The sequence below is a fragment of the Spea bombifrons genome, chromosome 1, assembly GCF_027358695.1.
Source record: "Spea bombifrons isolate aSpeBom1 chromosome 1, aSpeBom1.2.pri, whole genome shotgun sequence".
In the NCBI taxonomy this organism is placed as follows: domain Eukaryota; kingdom Metazoa; phylum Chordata; class Amphibia; order Anura; family Pelobatidae; genus Spea; species Spea bombifrons.
The window spans coordinates 145,250,797-145,271,385 of record NC_071087.1 but is presented as its reverse complement, the minus strand read 5'-3'; the positions used below and the strand labels follow the sequence as shown (position 1 = coordinate 145,271,385).

The 20,589-nt window shown below is 42.0% G+C and overlaps 1 protein-coding gene across 3 annotated transcripts in view; it reads left to right on the top strand.

Moving 5' to 3' along the window:
* The first annotated feature begins 7,179 nt into the window (after positions 1-7,179).
* The window catches only part of HOMER1 (homer scaffold protein 1), a 49,047-nt gene continuing 35,637 nt past the window's right edge, over positions 7,180-20,589 (top strand). Inside the window, exons 1-4 of one of the 3 annotated variants that reach the window (XM_053447993.1) lie at positions 7,180-7,285; positions 8,317-8,460; positions 9,352-9,924; positions 18,847-19,003. In XM_053447993.1, the coding sequence (XP_053303968.1) occupies positions 9,920-9,924; positions 18,847-19,003 (162 nt within the window). In that variant the 5' untranslated portion in view covers positions 7,180-7,285; positions 8,317-8,460; positions 9,352-9,919. The remainder of the gene's footprint in view (positions 7,286-8,316; positions 8,461-9,351; positions 9,925-18,846; positions 19,004-20,589) is intronic. The other 2 variants (XM_053447994.1, XM_053447995.1) reach the window with 2 other exon arrangements.

Here is a 20,589-nt window from a genome sequence, read left to right as displayed (position 1 = left end):
TACCCATTATTGTGACTTTTAGGGCAATAGACCACTGTGATACAATCCAAGCTCTTCAAGAAAGTGTGACAGAGGAATGTGGGTCTTAAGGGGGGCTGCCTAAAAAGGGGGATCTAGGAGCTATGATACAGGAGCAAGGTTTATTTCAAAGGAAGAGAAATGTTTTAAAAAATGTTTAAAGGAAGAGAAATGTTTAAAAAAGGCCATAATCCAAAACTAGAGGATGAGAGATTGAAAGAAGTTTTACTTTACTCAGAAAGGGGTAGATAAATGGAACAGTCTCCCAGCTAGGGTTGCCACCTGTCATGGTTTGACATAGACAATGCTGGAATAAAGAAGTCCCACGATCCGGACTTGATCTTGCGGTAGTAGCACAGCAACTCACACTGTGTATTGGTGTGAGTGTCTGGGTGTGTGTTAGTGTGAGTCTCTGTGTGTGATTGTGTATATGGGTGTGTATGTGTCTCACTCTGTTCCCTTCTTTCTTCTCTTATCCCATTCCTCTCTTCTCTTTTTTCCTCTCCCTCTTTTCTTTCTTGTCTCTCTTTCCACTGTCCTCATATTCTTCATATCTCTCATCTGCTTTTTCTACAAAAACATTTAGCAATTTTTGTTCTAAATTCTAAAACCATGCCCCTGTCACTCCCTGACCACGCCCAGTCACACCCCCAAGAGCAACCCTTCAAAGATTGGCCAGGAAATGGTTTGGTAAAAGGCGGCAACAATACCCGGCCATGGAAGCCCATTCCGTAAAGCTCCTGACACACAGTGTTTGTACTGATGTTGCTTCCAAAAGCAGTTTGGAACTCTGTAGTGAGTGAGGACAGATGGCAGGCTCTTCTGATGCTCCTCTGCACTCAGCAGCCCCACTCTGTGAGTGTGCGTGGTCTGCCGCTTCAAGGCTGAGCTGTTATTACTCCTAAATTTCACAATAATAGCACTTACAGAGGAGTAATTCCCATAAACTGACTTGTGGCAAAGGTGGCATCCTATGCCAGCGCCATGTTTAGAGTCACTGAGCTCTTCAGTATGATCCATTCTACTGCCAATGTTTGTCTGGAGTTGGCTGCCTGTTGTGCTTGATTTTATACACGTGTTAGTAATGAGTGAGACTGAAACATTTAAACTCAATAATTAGGAAGGATGTCCATATACTTTTGGTCATTTAGTGTAGTATATCATGTCAAACTCATTTAAAGGAACATTCTAAATATTTTTGGATGCACAGTGGAGTCCATTTTGCATGTACGCACTTTTTTTTCCTGTACGCACTCCTGTTTTATGGGAGTAATACATTGGATTTCTGTCTTATTTTCCTCCCCACTTGCTTTTGCTGATGCATGCAGCATACTTAAGTACTCAGCACACGCGTGTAATTTGAGCTATCTTTGAAATCAATAGGATTTGCATGCTTGCGAACGGAGCGTTCCGACTTCAGGCTACATTGTGCTTTTTGTGTTTGGCTAAAGCAGTCTTCCCAGATACCCTCACTAGTTGTGAAGGATAGCCTCACACTTTTTTCTACCTGGTTGTGTTGAACCGAATGACAACAATCTCTTGGTATGGCTTCATTATCTTCTATCATCTCCATGTTGCTTGACTTTGGTCATTTCATTCCAAAACCAATAAAAGGAACTCTAGTTTTCCTCTTTCAATCCAATGATCCATATTTCTTTATCGCCCCACTCTCAGCCAGGGCAGATTTTAGTTATTTCTCACTGAGAACTCCGTAGACCAAATCCTAATGTCTCTGTGGATTTCTCAGAGTAATGCTCTCTGCCTCAAGTCGAAAATCCCTCTTCTTATCCTGGACATTCAATCAAGATTGGAGTGGCATAATCAGAACCAGAAAATGCCATCCTAGTTGATAAAAAATAGAAAAGACTGCTGGAAATGATCCATGATTTTTTTGTAGGTCGTATAATCTACATACTCCTTCAACTACCTCTAGTTATCTGGTCCCAACGGCAGACAACGACTGTTTGTGCCTATATATTAAATCTCCCAAGTGTACTTATCAGTCTCTATCCAACATAGCTGCCTCCTGCAGTGGGGATCACAGGCCGGCCGGTTGAGGAGATCCTCTGATCTCCCCTGACCAGCCCAAGAAGCTGTAAAATCAATGGAGATCTGTGTTGTTGCAGCTCCTGTGTGGCCACCTGGTGATGTTTCCCGAGTGCTGACTCATCAGGTACGCTGGGCAAGTAGTCCTGCGCCACGTCCCCTCGCCGTCTCTAGCCACACAGGGAGCGGTTACAAGACAAATCTTTAATTTCCCGACCTTTTTAGGCTATTTATGCAAGCACAGCCTCCATGGACTTCATTAAAAGGCGCTGCGTGAAGGAATATGACATCATATCCCAGCGCTCGTGCCTTAGTGCACTGGAAATCCAACCACACTGGCGGAGGAAACTAGGGGTGCTGCCCTAGCTTATATACCGCTGGTTGTTTGCAAGTAGATTGTGATGTTAATACCACAATAGTACATAACACACACATCCTTGTTACATCTTGTTTCTATACTTACTGTACAGATGAATAAATGAAAACATCACTTGTTACTGAATAAGCTGTAATCGTTATTACAAGGTTACATTTGATGAATGTTTATTACTGCACATTGCAGGACAGAGATCCCTCCCTTACAAAAAATTACTGCAGTTTTTCTGCAGTTTTTTGGACATGAAAAAACTGCAATACTGTACTTTTACTGCAGTATTACTGCACGTTTACTGCAGTTTTACTGCATTTGTACTTCACTGTACTGCATTATTACTGCACATTTACTGCGCTTTTTTTTTTTACTGCAATTATACTGCATTGTACTTCAATGTACTGCAGCTTTATTGCAATTGTACTTCCGTACAAAAATAACTGCAGTACAACTGCAGTACAGTGAAGTACAAATGCAGTAAAACTGCAGTAAATGTGCAGTAAATGTGCAGTAAAAGTGCAGTATTGCAGTTTTTTCATGTCCAAAAAACTGCAGTATTACTTCAGAAAAACTGCAGTAATTTTTTCGTAAGGGCTGTTTATTGGCAGTTATTATATATATATTGTATATGTCCAGGGAGTCACTCTCTCATCTTCTCTTATCTGCATTATATTAGGACCGATAGGTAGGTCCATTCACCGCTCATCAGCATATCTCCCAACTTTCAAACAGGCAAGAACGCTCTAGGGGAGCGATTACAGATATGGCGAGGGGACACGACTTAACAAAGACCTTTAGATAAGCAGTAAAAACCTATTTCAACAATTGACACAGGACATTAGGAAGAAGGATGGGTTTATTTCTATAATCTAATTTATAAACACACGTTCTGCTGTTTATATACATATTATGGTTACTTTTAGGCCTGTAGGAGCAGGGCCGGCCCAAGGCAAAATGCCGCCTGGGGCGAATTTTAAAATGCCGTCCCCCCCTTATCTACCCTTCCTCTCCCTCTCTCCCTATTATCTACTCTTAAGCCCCCCCCTTGTACTTACCTTTCAGCAGTCCTGCGGCGAGTCTCCTTGTTTGGTCTCGGTGCCGGCTTGTTATGCTGAGCGCCGGAAATGAGGTAATCTTCCGGCACTCAGCATTACAAGCCGGCACCGAGACCAAACAGGGAGACTCGCCACAGAGGAGAGAGAGAGGGGCGCCAAGTTTCGCTTTAAAAAAAAAAAAAAAAAAAAAAAAAAAGGGCTTGGGGCGGTTGCCCCACTCGGCTCCATTGTCGGGCCGGCCCTGTGTAGGAGCTATATAAAACAATAAATAATAATAATCTAGAATCAGTAGAGGAAAGAAAAAGAAAAACACTTGAAACATATGCATGAGCAGGGCTTTTTTGTGATGGTATGCCATGGTACGGTGTACCGCCATCTGCATGGGTCAGCAAGGTGCCTGCCTGCCACTGGAGAGGGCAGGACCGGTTGGGGAGATCATGGATCTACCTTTAACTGGCCCAAAATGAAGGCAGCAGGGGGTCTGTTCTTTCAGACCTCTCTTTCAGTGCTCCGTTGTGATGCATGCCAGCATTTGAAGCTGAGGGCCGTGATATGATGTCATATCTCGGAGATCAACACTGAAGCCGCGAGCACTGAAACGGAGGTTTGTAAGAGCGGACTTTGTGCGCCCACCGCAGGAACTAAGAAGACAGAAAATTAGAGAGAGATGAAGGCAAGAGATGGGGAGAAAGAGGAGAGGTTATGAGGAGGAGAGATAATATAAGGGCAAGTGTGAATGTGCTTGTGGGGTATGTTAGCATGTGTGTGTCTGGGTGTATTTATGTATGTGTGGGTATGTTAGTGTGAGTGGCTATGTGTGTATGCATGAGTGTCTGGGAGTTTTTATTGTGTGCACGTGTTAGTGCGAGTGTCTATGTGTGTGTGTTACTGTAAGTGTCTGGATGTAGACACGTGAGTGTCTGGGTGTGTTAGTGTATGTGACTGAGTATTTGCATTAGTGTGAGTGCCCCTCAAGTGATCAGGCAAGTGGCTATGAAATCATGACATTGCCCTGATGTTAAGCCCCTGCGCAGGAGGATGACTTTGGGGCTTTGGATGGGTGGAAATTTGGTGGCTGTGGGGGGGTGACGGGAGATAATGGCTGTTGAGGGGGGCATTTTGTTGATGTCAAAGCAGGAGGCAGAAATGATTGTGGGTATGGGTATAGAATAGTTATTGTATATGTATGAGAGAGGGTGTGTGTATGGATATTTTTTTTTAGGAAACATGAGTACCAGCACCTAATTTTTTACCCAAAAAAGCACACGTATATCGCTAGGTCTGTGTACACACTGAGGATGGATGAGAACGGCACGTGATATATATATGGTTGAAATAGTACGAGCACGTGGTAAAATGATACGTGTAGGCAGCGGAGGAGAAATTCTACACCCCAGGCAAATTTTCTGAACAAAACTTCCCACTCAGCATCATGTAAGGCTGCTTTAAACTTCTTTAAATGCACCCCAGTCCTGGGCAGATGGTCCTCTTGCCAACCAATAGTTGGGATACTGAGAAATTTATTTATTTCATTATGTAGAGTGTATTTGCGTTTGCAGGTGAGTAAAGATGAAACACTGTCTTGCCAACTCAGGTTACGTGCTCTGTGTTACCTTAACTCACCTCCAAGCTCAGAGTTTAATAAATAAACCTAATTTTTGGACGGAGTAAGTGATACATGTAGGTTGAAAAGAGGTGGCTGGGCAATACGTAGCATGAGCAGCGCTTCCCCAAACCCCGGCCCAACCAATAAGTCAGTATACCCTATGTAGACATAGGTCTTGAGTGGGTCCTGAAGGGTGCTGCATCTACGCTCTGCTCGCCCCCCTCCCGCCAACCCTGGCCTAGGCAGACATCTAACCCCCCCACATCAACCCACCGGGTCATAGGGAGAACCTGGCAGGAGATAAGAACCTCTCTGCCCCCATCTCCTTCTGCTGTACATACACATGGTGTAATGACACGGAACGAGGTGAAGACGTGAACCTGACATTCTATACATGGGAGGCAATATATACTCTCATAGACGACTCATACGTGAAGTGTTTGGATGTAAAAATAGCTGAATGGATAAGGCAATGACTGAGCGACAGGAGGCAATGGTATTCAGAGGAAGGACTTGTTGTTAGTGGGGAACCTTAGGGATCAGTGTTGGGACCCTTGATAAATATTTTTATTAGTGATATTACAGAAGGTCTTTGTGGTAAGTTATGTCTTTTTTTGCAGATGATACAAAAGTCTGTAACAGGGTAGACATTCCTGGTAGAATCGTAGAATGGTCGAGACTGTGGCAGGTGCAGTTCAATGTTGATAAATGTAAAGTAATGCACTTGGAGCATGAAAATCCCAAGGCAGATTATAGCATTGGTGACACCGTCCAGTCAGTGGAGTCATTATTTCTGATGACTTAAAGACAATAAAGTATCAGAGAAAGTGTCGCAGGGTGCTGGGTTATATAGCGAGGGGCATTAGTGGTAGGAACGTCACAGATCTCTGGTCAAACCTCACCTAGAGTATTGCGTACAGTTCTGGAGACCCCATCTCCAGGAGGATACTGACATTTTACTATAGCAAAGACTACGGGATCTCAAAATGTATAGAAGAGAGGGGGGTGTGATAGGAACATTTAATTACTTAAAGGGATTTACAAAGTACAGGAGGGAAGTTTATTTTAAAGGAGGAGAAATGTTAGAACAACGAGACAATAACCTTACATTAGAGGATCGATGTTTAGATGTAATGTAAGGAAGTTTTACTTTAGTAAGAGGGTAGTAGATAAATGGAGCAGCCTCCCATCAGATATCAGATATTATAGATTCTAATACAGTGAGGGAATTTACTAATGGGATCGACATAAACATATCCTGAATCTAAGACAAGAACAACGACTGATTATTTTTTTAGTATTTCATCTGGAAAAACGGCCGAATAGATGGCTGAACGGATCTTATCTGCTGTCAGATTCTATGTTTCTTCAATATGTTACAGCACTGATGGGAGAATTATAGATCAGATAGACAGACAAACAGATAGATAGATAGATAGATAGATAGATAGATAGATAGATAGATAGATAGATAGATAGATAGATAGATAGATAGATAGATAGATAGATAATAGATAGATAGATAGATATAGACAGACAGACATATATATATATAGAGAGAGAGGGATAGATAGATAGATAGATATAGATAGATAGATAGATAGATAGATAGATAGATAGATAGATAGATAGATAGATAGATAGATAGATAATAGATAGATATAGACAGACAGACAGATATATATAGAGAGAGGGATAGATAGATAGATAGATAGATAGATAGATAGATAGATAGATAGAGGGATAGATAGATAATGAATAGATGGATTGAGGGAGGGGTGGAGGACTGACACATGGCTGAGCTGGCTGCCGATGATGTGAGTTGGGGTGTAATCATGTAGGAGCTGTCCCCCGGGTGTTATTCTCTATCGCTGCCCGGCAGCACCTGTCTCATCGCACGTCTATTTTTGGTGTGTTCGGTGCTCTCCCGCACCCGGCGCTGCCTCCCCCCCTGTCCTGTCCTCTCCCCCCTCTCGATCTCCCCATATTTAGAAAGCGCTTCCGGCGGCACCGAGCACTTTGACGTCATCCCCCACACGGGGGTGACGTCAATGCGGAGGGGAGAACGGGATGACGTCGCTTATTTAAATGTCTCCCAAGCGGAGGGATGGAGAAAAGGTCTGAGCAGACTCAGCTAGGAGACGGCACCGGCCAGCCCCGCGAACTCGCCAGTGCGTCCTCAATGCAGCGGTAACCGGCGCCAGGGGAGCTGGGGGGATCGGGGACATGCTGCCGATATACCCTGAGGAGGGCCTTGGTGCCTGATCGCCTCCCTATATCCGAAAGCCAGGGGCAGAAATCTCTGCTTTTCACCCCAATTCCTGTGCTCTGCCAAAAGATCGATATCTGCATTAACCCTCTGAGCTTCGGCGCCAAAAACCTTTCTGGCGATCAGAGAGCATATAACGGCTGACATACGGGCGGACTACCTATATCGGTGCGAGCGTTTATATAATCGTTAACCCTTTCTCTCCAACCGGGCATGCTGGAATCCGAGGGCCCTGCAGCGGGGCCCGGTTACCTGTAACCCTTTATATTCGGTATGTTAGACATATTGTTTTCCAAATGCAGAGATTTCTCTCCTTAACCCATCACTGCTGGGATCAGATGCTTTTATCTGACTATTTTTGCCATTATCGGGAATTTCATCCTTTTTTGGAACGTTTTAACGGAATGAACAGAATTCTTTTAACCATGTGATTCCTGGTTCAGGCGGTAAAGAGCTGGTAGTGTTAGCAGCGGTGGTAACGTATGGGTTAATTAGAGGCATGTCACCCATCAGGGTTATTTATGGGCTGGTATGTAAAGAACGAGGGGTGCTAATAATACCGGCTTCTGCCCCAAACGGGCACAGCGAGGAATTTCTCCCCGCTATATGGCCCCTCCGGCAGGGACATGGTGGGTGCACATTGGAGTCCATCGGCGCCGTACGCTGATCACACCGATCAGGGCTCCACTGGCGGGGGTATAGAGCCGGGGCAGTTCACCTTTCCGAGTCAGCCGCAAGGGCAGATGAAGGAGGCAGGGGTCCCTGTGCACTCGTTAGCCGTGCCCGGGTGTTTGTGCGGCAGCTGCAGCCCTCCGGGGATGTGACCGGGGAGAGGGCTGTCAGGCCCGGATTAGCTGCTGGGGGCGGCGCTGTCCTTGCCATCGGGGGTTATTATTCCGCGTGTCCCCGCCCCGGCTCCGCTTTACACCCCGTGTATGTGTGTGTGTTTCAGAGACATGCTCCGTGCCGCCAGCTGAGGGATGGCCGCTTGCTGTGTCCTGCTGATGGCCGGGGACAGGCTGCTCCAGCCGCCGGTAGCGATCCCGTTCTCCTGCTGCTGCTGTCCGAGGTGCTGAAGGCTCAGCCTGCCTCTCCGGTGAGGGCTGCTTTCCTCCGGGGTGGGTGGGAGACTCGCTCAGGGCCCCCAACATATCTGCAGCTCTGTCAGGGGTCCTGCTAGCCCCAGCCGTCTAATACAGCCCCCCGCGGGAGCATCCCCGCCGCCGGTATTCCTTATCTGACATTGGGGGCTCCTCACCGACTCCAAATCACATCCGTATTATATTCCAGAGGGTAATTAGAGGGCATCGGATGTGTCTGTATCAGCTATCTATACATCTATATATATATATATCTATATATATATATATATATATATATATATATATATATATATATATATATATATATATTATACATATATTACATATCTACCTTATTTGGGGATAAAGATAGAAAGTTCTCTTCCCTTTTTTTCTATCATATTTCAGTCATCTATTTATGTATTTTTTGTTAATATTTTATTATTTTATTTTCGTCTTATTTAATTATTTTATTATTCAATATATATGCACTATTATGCATTATATTTATTATACCAGAGCTTATATATATATATATATATATATATATATATATATATATATATATAAAATATTATATATCTATTTTGCTAATTATTTAGCTCCTGGCTCTTTTCATCTCATTTTCCAGATCCTGACTTCAAGCGGATCCTTCTTCGGTTCGTCTAAAACTTCGTGGCGCATGCTGCTTAGTTAATTGCTGCGCTTTTATATAGACATATTTCTTCTGCAGCTAAACAATTCATTAGTATAGCGTGTTTGTCTATATATCACTAGAGAGTCAGCGGCATAGATGTATTGTAATAAATATGTAATATATATATATATATATATATATATATATACACACGTATGTATATCAGCACAGAATTAACCTGTCGCTAACTGTGTCCTTTTTTCCCCAGTACTGGATCCTGCCTGTGAGGAGCTCCCGAGAGGAAAGGCCAGTTTGATTCTCGCACTGGGAGAGCACTGGGCAGGCGTGCGGATACTGGTCACACTGGTGCATACTGTATATATGTCTGTGTGTGTGGGAAGAGCAGCGTGGGAAGCAGATCGTTGTCAAGAAGGACATGATTGGAATAAGCATTGGGCTGGGTTCCTAGTGTTTCCTCCAAGTACGAGACGCTGGGAGAAAGCAGCACATGAAGACGCTTTAGTTTTCCCGGAGATACGTTTTTTAATACACATGTTTGATTTTTTATTACGCTGAGTTATATAAACTTATCCTCGGTACGGTGATCCCCCCCCCCCATCTTCTTCTTCTTCTTTGGGAAATCTATCGTTGGATTTAAAAGCCAGGCTCTTCATCTCTCCATGTGGCCCCTGATCTGACGCGGGGCCGCGGAGATCGACCGTGCTGGAAAACACTCTGTAGAAAGAAAAGCCGAGCGTTCCTAATGTTTGCAAGAAGTGACCTCTGCAACTAGTTTTCGTTAGTTCAGCTCCTGTGAAAATCGCTATCTGGGCAAAATGGGGTAAGTTCTTAATATTATTATTAATATCTTTTATTTATACAGCGGCAACACTTTACGCAGCGCTCCATACAGTCTAAGGGTCCGACTAAACTAGAATAGACAGAGCAGTACAAACACTATTCTCTTCTTTGTTTATTCCCTCCAAGCTATTAATTTATCTAAACGAGTATTGGAATTAACAGCAGCGGCAAACCTCTGGCGGATAATGGAAAAGCACTTTACAACGTTTTTCCACCCCGGATAGCAGTCCGAGATCGGAGCGGTCTTAATGTTCCAGAAGTATCCTTCCAGACACGCATTAGGAAGCGGTAAACATAGGCATGTTTAGCGGCAATAAATTAATGCGATGGGGTATATTGATTGGACCTGTCAAAACATACAGTATTTATTAGGTCAACGACGAAGTGAGAGCGAAAAGATCTCGTCCCACTTTCCAGATCCAGTAACTACCTACTCGGCGTGGGAGCGAGTCATGCCGCGGCCGCAGAGACCCCACTATTACTATTAGCTTTGATTTATATACGCAGGTCTTCCTACAGTCCGGACATTCGCAGGGTCTGATTAAACTGGAATTGACAGATTAAGACCAATCAGTACATTCGGAAAAGAGGACTCGGCTCGCAGGCTTACAATCTAGAGTGGGGATAACCTGTTATAGTGAAATCATGGGTTTTGGTTCCAGTATTTAGTCGATAAGGCATCTTGGTAAAACGTATAATTATTTAATCAAACTGGCATTTTAACGTTTGGGATCTCATGCAGAATTATAACCAGCGAGGAGATACATTCATTCTAACACACAAGCATTCATCCTCACTCACATACACGTACATTCCCCTGCGTACTGTAAAGCCCATGACATATGGCACATGGATCCTATAGATTCTATAGAGCAGGACGGTTACAGCCAACAGCTGAGATTTGGTATGGACTGGAGTGATGATAGAACGAGTAATTAAAAAAAGGAGGTAGCCCGGGGCTTTGTTAACTAAGCAGGGAGTTGTTGCCAAATCGTAGCGATAAAAATTAATAGTCGTGATAATTTCATTAATTGGAGAATAAATTCTGAATGACCGGCCCTGGTGTGTTTCAGCTAAACCTCAGAGATCCAATACTAGATATAACCGCAGCTTTGATTACAGTTTGACACAGATCGTGTTAAATGTGTTAATTCATGGGCTCTGAAAATGCCTGCCATGGGCCCCCGGGACCTAGCGGATTTAACCCTTTATCCTCCAGGGGGAGACACTTACCTCTTTTACGTCCAGAAAGCTAAATAGGCAGCCTATCGGGTTTTTGCTTAGTGGACTGTGTTTCCGTACCTTGTTTGGCAGGTAAAATTTACGTAAACTTTAACCCCTTCTTGATGTTGCATTTAGTTTTTGGTGTAAGATAATACAATTGCACATCACATAGTGTTAAAAAATATATCCCTAAAACGAGCACTAGGAGAAGAAATCGCGTGTGACGTCCAGTATAGAAGCCGGGCAAGCAAATGCAGCATTCAGAAGGTTAAATATATAAAGAAATATCGTATGGAATATCATGTGACCTCGGCTATCACAGTGACCTCGCATTAGGTGAAGATTGGAAGCATAATGTTACAATCTCGGAGACTTAAAGAGTTAAATGGGGTTGACTTTTTATGACCGGTGACTGTCGAGCCAATGCCAGAAAGTACTCCTACACCACGAAAATAACTAGTTTCTTTTCTTTCATTCATCCGCCATTCTTCCTCTTTTTGATTTAATATTTTGAATGCTATTGTGCTTTTCTATCTAGTGAGAGTGAGATCTAGTGAGTGGGCGAGAGCAAGATCGAGTGAGATCTAGTGAGAGGGCGTTATTATGGTATCATTACTGATAGTTTACAGCATTACCTGATGATAATTGATTATCACTTAAATCCTACAACACTTAGCGTTGCTTGTAAGCAGACATGTCTTGTTTAGTTCCACTTTGAAATGATGGCTCTTAGCGAAAGCTACAGAGATTATTCCGCGAGTAATCAAATTATTCAGGTCAACTGCAATTAGAACATCAGGAGAAACAAACACATTTGAAAGTGATGAATTAATTGGAACAATATTATTTATTATAATGATTATTTTATAGTAATTATTGCATTTATTTTAGAATGTAATCACTCGGCTTCCTCCGTGGCAAAAAGGTGAATGAATGTGCTGTGAGATTGTGGTCTGGCTCAGCACAGACTGATCATTCACTGCTGGCGAGCATTCATCATGTTATTTAATGTGCATTCTTTAAAAAAGGTTCAAAAACTTAACCAAAAGTGCTTACTGTAAGTAGAGGCCATAGCTTTAGCTCCCTGCCTCCTGCGTGGTCCGACACCACTGATTAACCCCTTAAAGAAGCCAATAAGTGGCAGGAAAGTGCTACCATATGATCAATGTGATCAACATGCGCATGGGGGGCTGTTAGAAGATCCCCGCTTAGGGACAAATGCATATGGAGATTTCTTCCGAATTTTAAGGGGGACCCCACGTACGTTTAAAGGGACCACTCATTAAAGGGCGTATGATGGCCAGGTGTGACCGTGTGGCAGATATTACACCTAGGATTACTTTTGAGTGAGGTTGATGGGAGCTGCGGGTTGCCTTCTACCCCGGCTGTGCCATATTCGGCATCTTATACCATGCAAGGTAATATTTCCTCTCCAGATATTTAGATATGCGAGTTCTTGCTAGAAATCGGCAAGTATGTCACACAGAACAAACCTAAGTGTTTGTCCCAAGGACAAAATCGCAATTACAAACAATAAAACCATGCAAGTGCCCATTAAATGTCTCTTTCTCTATAGAACTTTGAAATGTTCCCAGCCAACTGTGCATTACCTACTGATGTGAAGAATGAAAACATCAACTTTACATGGCGGTTACCTCAACCATGCAGTTCTACCCATTGTACGTTTTCTCCGGAGGTTGGAACCGGGATAATGCGTTCTGCTGAATAGCGTGCTGGGATCACGGCTTAGTAAAACAAAGCTGGCACTTGCTATGCCACACGCCTGCATTATATAGTATGAAAGAGACTTGGCAGTGCCGTGGGGTCTCTTTACATTTACCTGCATATACCTTACTCCAGACTTGGGAATAAGTGGGACCCTGGAGCTTAAATCAGTACCTTTTTGTCTCGTAAGGACGTGATTATCTCCAAATTAGTGTACAGATTGCCTTGTCTACTACTATTAAGAATAATTTGCCTCTTATGGAAACCTGTACATGTGAACTTTTTTTTTAAGAAGCCGATGGCCCAAGAATTTTGAGATAACAGCTTGTACTTTAAGCCACAAGCAGCTTTCGCTTGATGAAAAACCTCATTTTGGTATTGATATGAGAGCACTTCATTGGGGGGGAACAGAGAGAGAGAAGATCCTTCTGCCAGCATCTAGTCCTGGCTCATTCGCTGAGACGGGCTTATGCCTATAGGAGTCAGAAGGCAACAAGAACCAAGACCAGAGCAAGGACTTATTCATGTCCGAGTCCTTATAGAGGAAAGCAAACAAGCTGGCTAGATGGCTGAATGGTACTTCTCTGCGGTCAAATTCTATGTTTCTAGGTAGGATCATGTCTCTGTTTCACAGCATTTTCTGTATTCCAACATTGAGACAGTACATTTGGTCTCGAGTTAGTGATACATTTCAGTAGGCAACATTTACATAAAGCAAGCTGTTGGGTTTCCAAGATCTCGAAGGTCTCATCTGAATGAAGGGGCATCTGAGGTCTTGACATCTTATATGAATGTGATTTTTACTCCAAAGATGGGTTGACCGACTAACGCTATCACCTTTTTACTCTTCGGGGGCCAATACAACAACATATAACTTTGTTGCCATTTAATCCAAAATGTGTCCTCTTATCTCCGGCCAAACATGATCACAACCCAGAGATCCTCTGCTGCCCAGGCTTGCTTTCTTCCAACAAAATTGTGGGGTTTTCGTTTTTTCTTCCCAACACGAGCCATTTATTGCTAAAAGCTGAGCTATCAGAGACCCGAACACGGAGGTTATTTTACAAACCAGCTTTTATGCTCTCTAGAAAACTAGTTCTTCCAAGTAGGTGTGTTACTGGAGGCTCTTTGGAAAATCTAGTTGGGTTTTCAGTAAACCAGAAGGCCGCGCGAAGCTTTCGCTTTCATGTTTCATTGACACATCACATTGATTGATTTTTCCATCGCTTTAGCTGCAGCTCCTTCTTAATATGGAATATCTAAAAAAGTTTCACATTTTAGGTTTGTTGTTATTGTATTTTTAAAAAACCTTATACATAGCCACTCGGCGTGGTATCTACCAATATTACATGTGGGCTATCCATGCAAATTTAAGGGGGGAACAAATAGCCGTCTACCGTTTCTTACAATGTGTTGCATGTGATACGCAGAAGCCGAGATAAAGGAATCTAGTTTTGCGTTACTGAATATCCCCTCTGCTGATTAAATCTGGAACGTTGCAGGGAGCCAAGTGTATTCTTTCCAATCGCTGCCAAGAGTTCCATTTGTTTTTTTTATTTGTAATTTGTCTTTGAAGCACATTAATTGTCCACGTTTGCTCATAATAGACCTCCGGTTCCTAGAAGAGGGCAAGCTTCTGTAATGTGATTTTTTTTTTTTGTAATTTTTGTGTGCTGGCGTTGACTACTTTGCAACATAAAGGTAAAAAAACAATATTTTATTATTGTGTTAAATAAATGACACTTATGCTTATGTTTTACAGATAGATCTATTCTAGATTTTTAGGAAAGCATTTCTCGTTTTTTATTTGCGTGCTGCCTGCATTATAACGAATTAGGGCAAATCAGGACAATTACAAAGTTCTAGCCTGGTATGAATTTGACATGAACTAACCCGTTATGTCAAATTACTACTTTTTTGTATTGGAAGTGTATAAAATGTGACAGGAGACTGTGCTAGATTACTGTAAATCTACGGCTATGTGCTTACAGGGTAAGAACACGCTACGCCTCACGTTTCCACCCATGTATATAGTCCTTCACCCTTTGTCTTGCTGCCCTAAGAGAAGAGATGCCCAGCAATTACCCAAACTAGTCTCTACGGACAGAATTGGCCATGATCTCATGTAGAGCATTAAGCATTACAAGAGTTATAGTCCCCAACTGTTACTTATCTACTACCCTTTATGGAAGCCAAGAAAGACGGACGTCTTTTTCTTCACATTCTTTGCTCAGGATACGGTATTACGATTGACCAGGACTTCCAAGAAAATCTAGGACCCAAGTTAACCTTTTGCTGTTACGAGTCTTGAATTTAAGGTTTTGAGCTCTCTTGAAGATCTTCCTTTAGATCTTCCTGTCAGTAGACTTGCACATTCGTTTTCATGCCAAATGTTACCGTTTTGTCCAAATAGTGAATGAATGAATGCAACATTGGACAAAAGAAATGAAAAACAAATGTGTGGAATACGAAAATCTTCTTTCATCCGTTTGTCGCCATGGCCGCCATTTTAACTACACTAAGAGGAGGAGAATGAATTTTGTCCAAAAAGAAGACGGAGGTGGACAGATTTTATTGAATACGGAGAAACTTTTTACCCAAAAAATAAACATGAAAGCGAACACAAACTTTCCATTGGCGCCCAAGTCTACTTTTCAGTCTTATTCCCCCACACAGTCGTGGCATTGAAAGCCACCGAGATGGGTAAAGGTCAAACTTTCCATAGCCTTTCGATCACCTTTTAAAACCTTGCTTTTTAAATGTATTTGACTTTTTAATGGTGATTAGTGAATAATAATACTCGGCTTTTTAAATGGCCCAATACATGGTCGCTAACATTGTGAGAACGAAGCAAAAATGTCTCTAGTAACTGAGTCAAAGGAACATGCTGCTTTTACAAATGATGTTTAATGCCTTTACTCCCCCGTTCGTCCAATTTGCCTTAAGGGACAAATAACTGAAGAAAACCTTCCCACATAAATTAATGTACGAGTTGAGGAACTCGCTGTTTTATTCGATTTCGGGAGCCAGTAATTGATTTTGTATATTACAGATTTTTTTTAAAACAGATCGGTAACGTGGCAGCTGCAGAGGGTAAAAAGCTTCCTTTTATATCCACGTTCTCTAATACAGAGATTAAAACACCAGTCCGGAATAAAGAGATCACATGAACGTCTGTCAAGTCCCAGTAAACGGCGTTGGTTCCATGAGCGGATTTTTCGAAACCACTTAAAATATAAAAATAAGCGGTTGCTGAACCACGCTGGATATTTCCTTATCGCAGTGTAAAACAATCCTCTGGATTTAAGCTGTCCCTCTTCTCTCCTATGATGTCATACTTTCCTAGGAGCTCCCAATATTTCGTGTTCTAAAGCCCTAGATGACACAATAAGTGTGCTTATGAATCAGTAGGTCACAAAATCACCTAAGAACTCTTGGTGAGAAGAAAATCACATAAGCAATGTAGGGTCTGAGGTATAGATACAAGGAAGTTTTATCTTACTGAAAGGGTGGTGGATAAGTGGAACAATTCACCAGTAGAAGTGGTAGAAGCATAAAGCTATCCTGAATCCAAGACAAGGCCAATGACTTGTCTTATCTGCTGTCAAACTCTGTTTCTTGGTGACTTTATGTTTTAAGCAATACCTTCACATTGATCAACACCACCCATGCAAATTAAATTCATTTCCGAACGTCTCTCCCCGTCTACAATGATATTAAGACGGAATTAGATAAATGACTTTTATTTTCTGACCTGCGGGGGAGCAGGTTCTTTTTTTCCAAGAACTAGTATTGTTGTTCTAGTATATTGTGATGTCCGTTCTAAAATGCTTAAGTACATTTATACAGGTAACACAATGCATTAAAACATACATTATCTAGATCAGGGGTGTCCAAACTGCGGCCCTCCAGCTGCTGCAGGACTACATCTCCCATAATGCTCTTTCAGCTAAGGGGCTGGCTGGGGAGTATGGGATATGTAGTCCTGCAGCAGCTGGAGGGCCGCAGTTTGGACAACCCTGATCTAGATAGACGACTACTGATAAATCCGAGTCTTAACCTATTTCTGGAACGGGTCATTCGAGAACATTAACATAATTCCGGTAAATCGTGTCATGCTCTATTTTGAGTATGACTTGGCTTAAAATTCCAAATACCTTTTTGGAGTAACATATCACCGGCGGTTACAGATTCTCTCTGTATTATCTAGTCTATTACTAAGAACTACCTAGAACTTTATCATAGTCTAGTACTTTTTTTTTTTTCTTGGCGCTAGGAAATCATTAAAGACCTGAAAAAGTGGAAAGGGACATTTAATTAAAAAAAAAACTATTACCCGTAATGAAATCTGCAGAGTTAGAATGCCAGAAAAATGATATATAATAACACAGAAAAGATAGGCTGGTTCTAAAGTGATATCATGCAGACTGCGAGTCGCCATTTTATTTCGGTAATAATTCTGTGTATTTTTAAATCATTAAAAAAAAATCATATATTTTTTAAATTGCAGAACAAAATACTTTTAAGCCCAACCATTCCACTTGTTACAAATACATACAATAACCCTCATGCTTTAAAATATAACAAAAAATCTAACGCCTAATACTGTGATGTCTGACCCATCCCGGGCTCCGTTTTATTAATCCAGGTTCATCAAGCCTCTCCTCCTATCCTTGCTAAAGTTATCAATAACAGGACCCTTGAATCAGCCTCCTCTTTATTATTGTTATTATTATTTTTTTTAACAACATTTGCCCTAATTTTTCCCAAAAATACATTTACCTCTCTTTTAGAAGGTCGACGCCGCACCTGGTGCGACTCGTCCATTTGGCATAATATTATTCCTATATGTAGCTTTTCACATATAGATTTTAGTTCTTGGTCAAAATGCTTGACTACTACAACATAAATACGGACAAATATATATATATATATAGATAACAAAACACTGAGGCGATAAAGGAAAAAAAACATTGAAAACTAAGCAGAGGGCTCCGGGTTTGGATTTAAATACAGGTATTGTGGCAGATCTGTAGTATCTATCCTTGGGGTGATGCCTGTAGGGACTTTTATATGATTCAGTAGGACCCTAGAAATGGTCTGTATGCTGTGGTTTTATTTAAAATGCTTCAATTATTATATTGATGACACCTGTTTAATGACACGTGCTTAAAAATAATAACACACGTGGCTTAAATCTGTGCTTATTTTGTCCTTAAAATGATATAAGCTCTGGTTGCACATCGATCAGCTTGTCTATTATGTTTATTTTTGAAGTTATTATATGTGCTTTATGGTCTAATCTGAAGCAGATTCTCGATGGTGATAAAAGGCAGAGGTTCACGTAACGACAATTTTCTGTTTTTACAGATATAGTTTAATTTGCTTTTCATTTTTCAATAATTATTATGGGTAAGTTTTACTAAAGACCGGTAGTTTAAACCGGAATCCTGCTTCTGACTTGTACTCGTAATCTATAATGTACCATTTTGGAGAAGAATGTATTGAACCATATCATTTAAATCATCGGATATAAGCACGGTGCGTATATTTAAGTTTAATGACCGTATGTCGCCGGGACGTATGGGTTAAATAAAACTGGTAACGTATTCTTCAAACATTTAAATACGTGGCAGACGGAGGTGGATACCCTGGTTGAGCAGTGCTTGGTGAAATCGTGACAGCCCATATAATCAGAGCGAGCAGATGGAGTTTGGGGGGTGGTGAGAGACGGATAACTAAGGAGTCTATATTTAGCGGTAATGGAGTTTTGCTGACCAGTAAAGTAGCCACGCTGCCTTTACAATAGGTGCCTTCTTCACAGTGACCAACTTCAAACACCACCCATGGAAAGCCAATTGGATAATTCCCCTCTGTCACCCGAGCCTCTCTCCTCGTATACCTTTCTACTACGACCCAATGAGGTTAATCACTTTTATTTTCTTACCTGCAGAGAGCAACCCATCTTTAGCACCAGAGCCCATGTCTTCCAAATTGATCCAAACACAAAGAAGAACTGGGTTCCTACCAGCAAACATGCAGTTACTGTGTCCTATTTCTACGATAGCACAAGGAATGTCTACAGGATAATTAGTCTGGACGGATCGAAGGTATGGTGTTAGTTTGTGTGTGTGCATGTATGTGTACAAGACATATATATGTATGTTAATGTAGATCAAAAGTCTTTAACATCTCTAATGATATTATTGTTATTTGTTTTAATACCAGCGATTTTAACTCTTCTATTAGCTGATTTCCACTGGTCAGCCAGTTATACCAACTTCCAAGTTTGTTGCAATGTTCTTGTGCGCATGTAATGTAACAGGCAATGCATGTAAAGAGGGCGAAACAGACCAAAGGAGGAACGTCGGGTACTATTTTTAAAGTAAAGATCACTGTTAAGCTATCATATTAGGTAATCACACAACGTATAAATGTCTTGGATGTCTTTCTGATGTCAGTGGACCCTACCACTTACCTGATAAAGTACTGGCATTCATTCGCTCAAATAAGTATTAGAGATGTCGTATATTGTTAAGCTTGCTACCTATTGTCAGAAGTGATATGTAACATTGTTAAACCTGATATTCATGGTGTAACTTTACTGCCGCATTCCTCAAAATATAAACCTAAACATATATTATTAAGAAAAAAATCAGCCCAGGGCAAAATTTAAATGGCCATGCAAATTTTGGATTTCATCCAAAATCCCTCTCAATGTCTATAACACCGATACGCCGCAAACAAAACAGAGTGTGGGAATTATCTCATGTAAATACAGAGCACTGATCAGCAGCAGACAAATATCTGATACATCAAATTGGGGACCCGGGATAAGTGATAATGTGAGTCCTAAACCAAAGGAGTACCAAGAAATATCTGTTTGCACTTCGGCCGGAAGGAACTGCAGACAGGTCCGGACCACACAAATCCATTGATTTCACCACAAATACAAAAGTGGTTTTGGAGTTCAAGGCCCGCATTTATTTAAATAAACAAAACAGGAGTGTAAAAAATGCTCCATCTAAATGTTGCAAGACTCGGTTTTCCACTGCCTTGATTAGTACCCTAAAACCTTTAGACATTTATTAATTTAGTAATTGGCGTCTGTGGTAAGCGCACTTGCATATTGTGGCCACTAGATGGTGGTCTGTATACCCGCTTTAACCCCAGGACAAAATGCTTGGTGAATGGAAAATACATGACTGAAAAAATAGGAGTTTTATCTAGAGCTGAAACAACGAATCGATAAAATCGATAATAATCGATAACGGAAATCATCGATAACGATTTCCGTTATCGATTAATCGAGTGATCAATTCGTTGTTGGAGCACTCGGCTCCTTTTACTTACCTCCGCGAGCGTTCCCCGCTTCTGCTACACGCTCTGCAGTCTCCGCCTTCTTTTAGCTACGTGACGGATGTGACGCGTTCCGGAGGTAAGTATTCTTCATGTCTATGTGCACGGATCGCACAGAGCCACTCGCACAGAGCGAATCGCTCTGTGCGAATGGAGCCACTCGCACAGAGCGGTTCGCTCTGTGCGAGTGGCTCCATTCGCACAGAGCGGTTCGCTCTGTGCGAGTGGCTCCATTCGCACAGAGCGGTTCGCTCTGTGCGAGTGGCTCCATTCGCACAGAGCGGTTCGCTCTGTGCGAGTGGCTCCATTCGCACAAAGCGGTTCGCTCTGTGCGAGT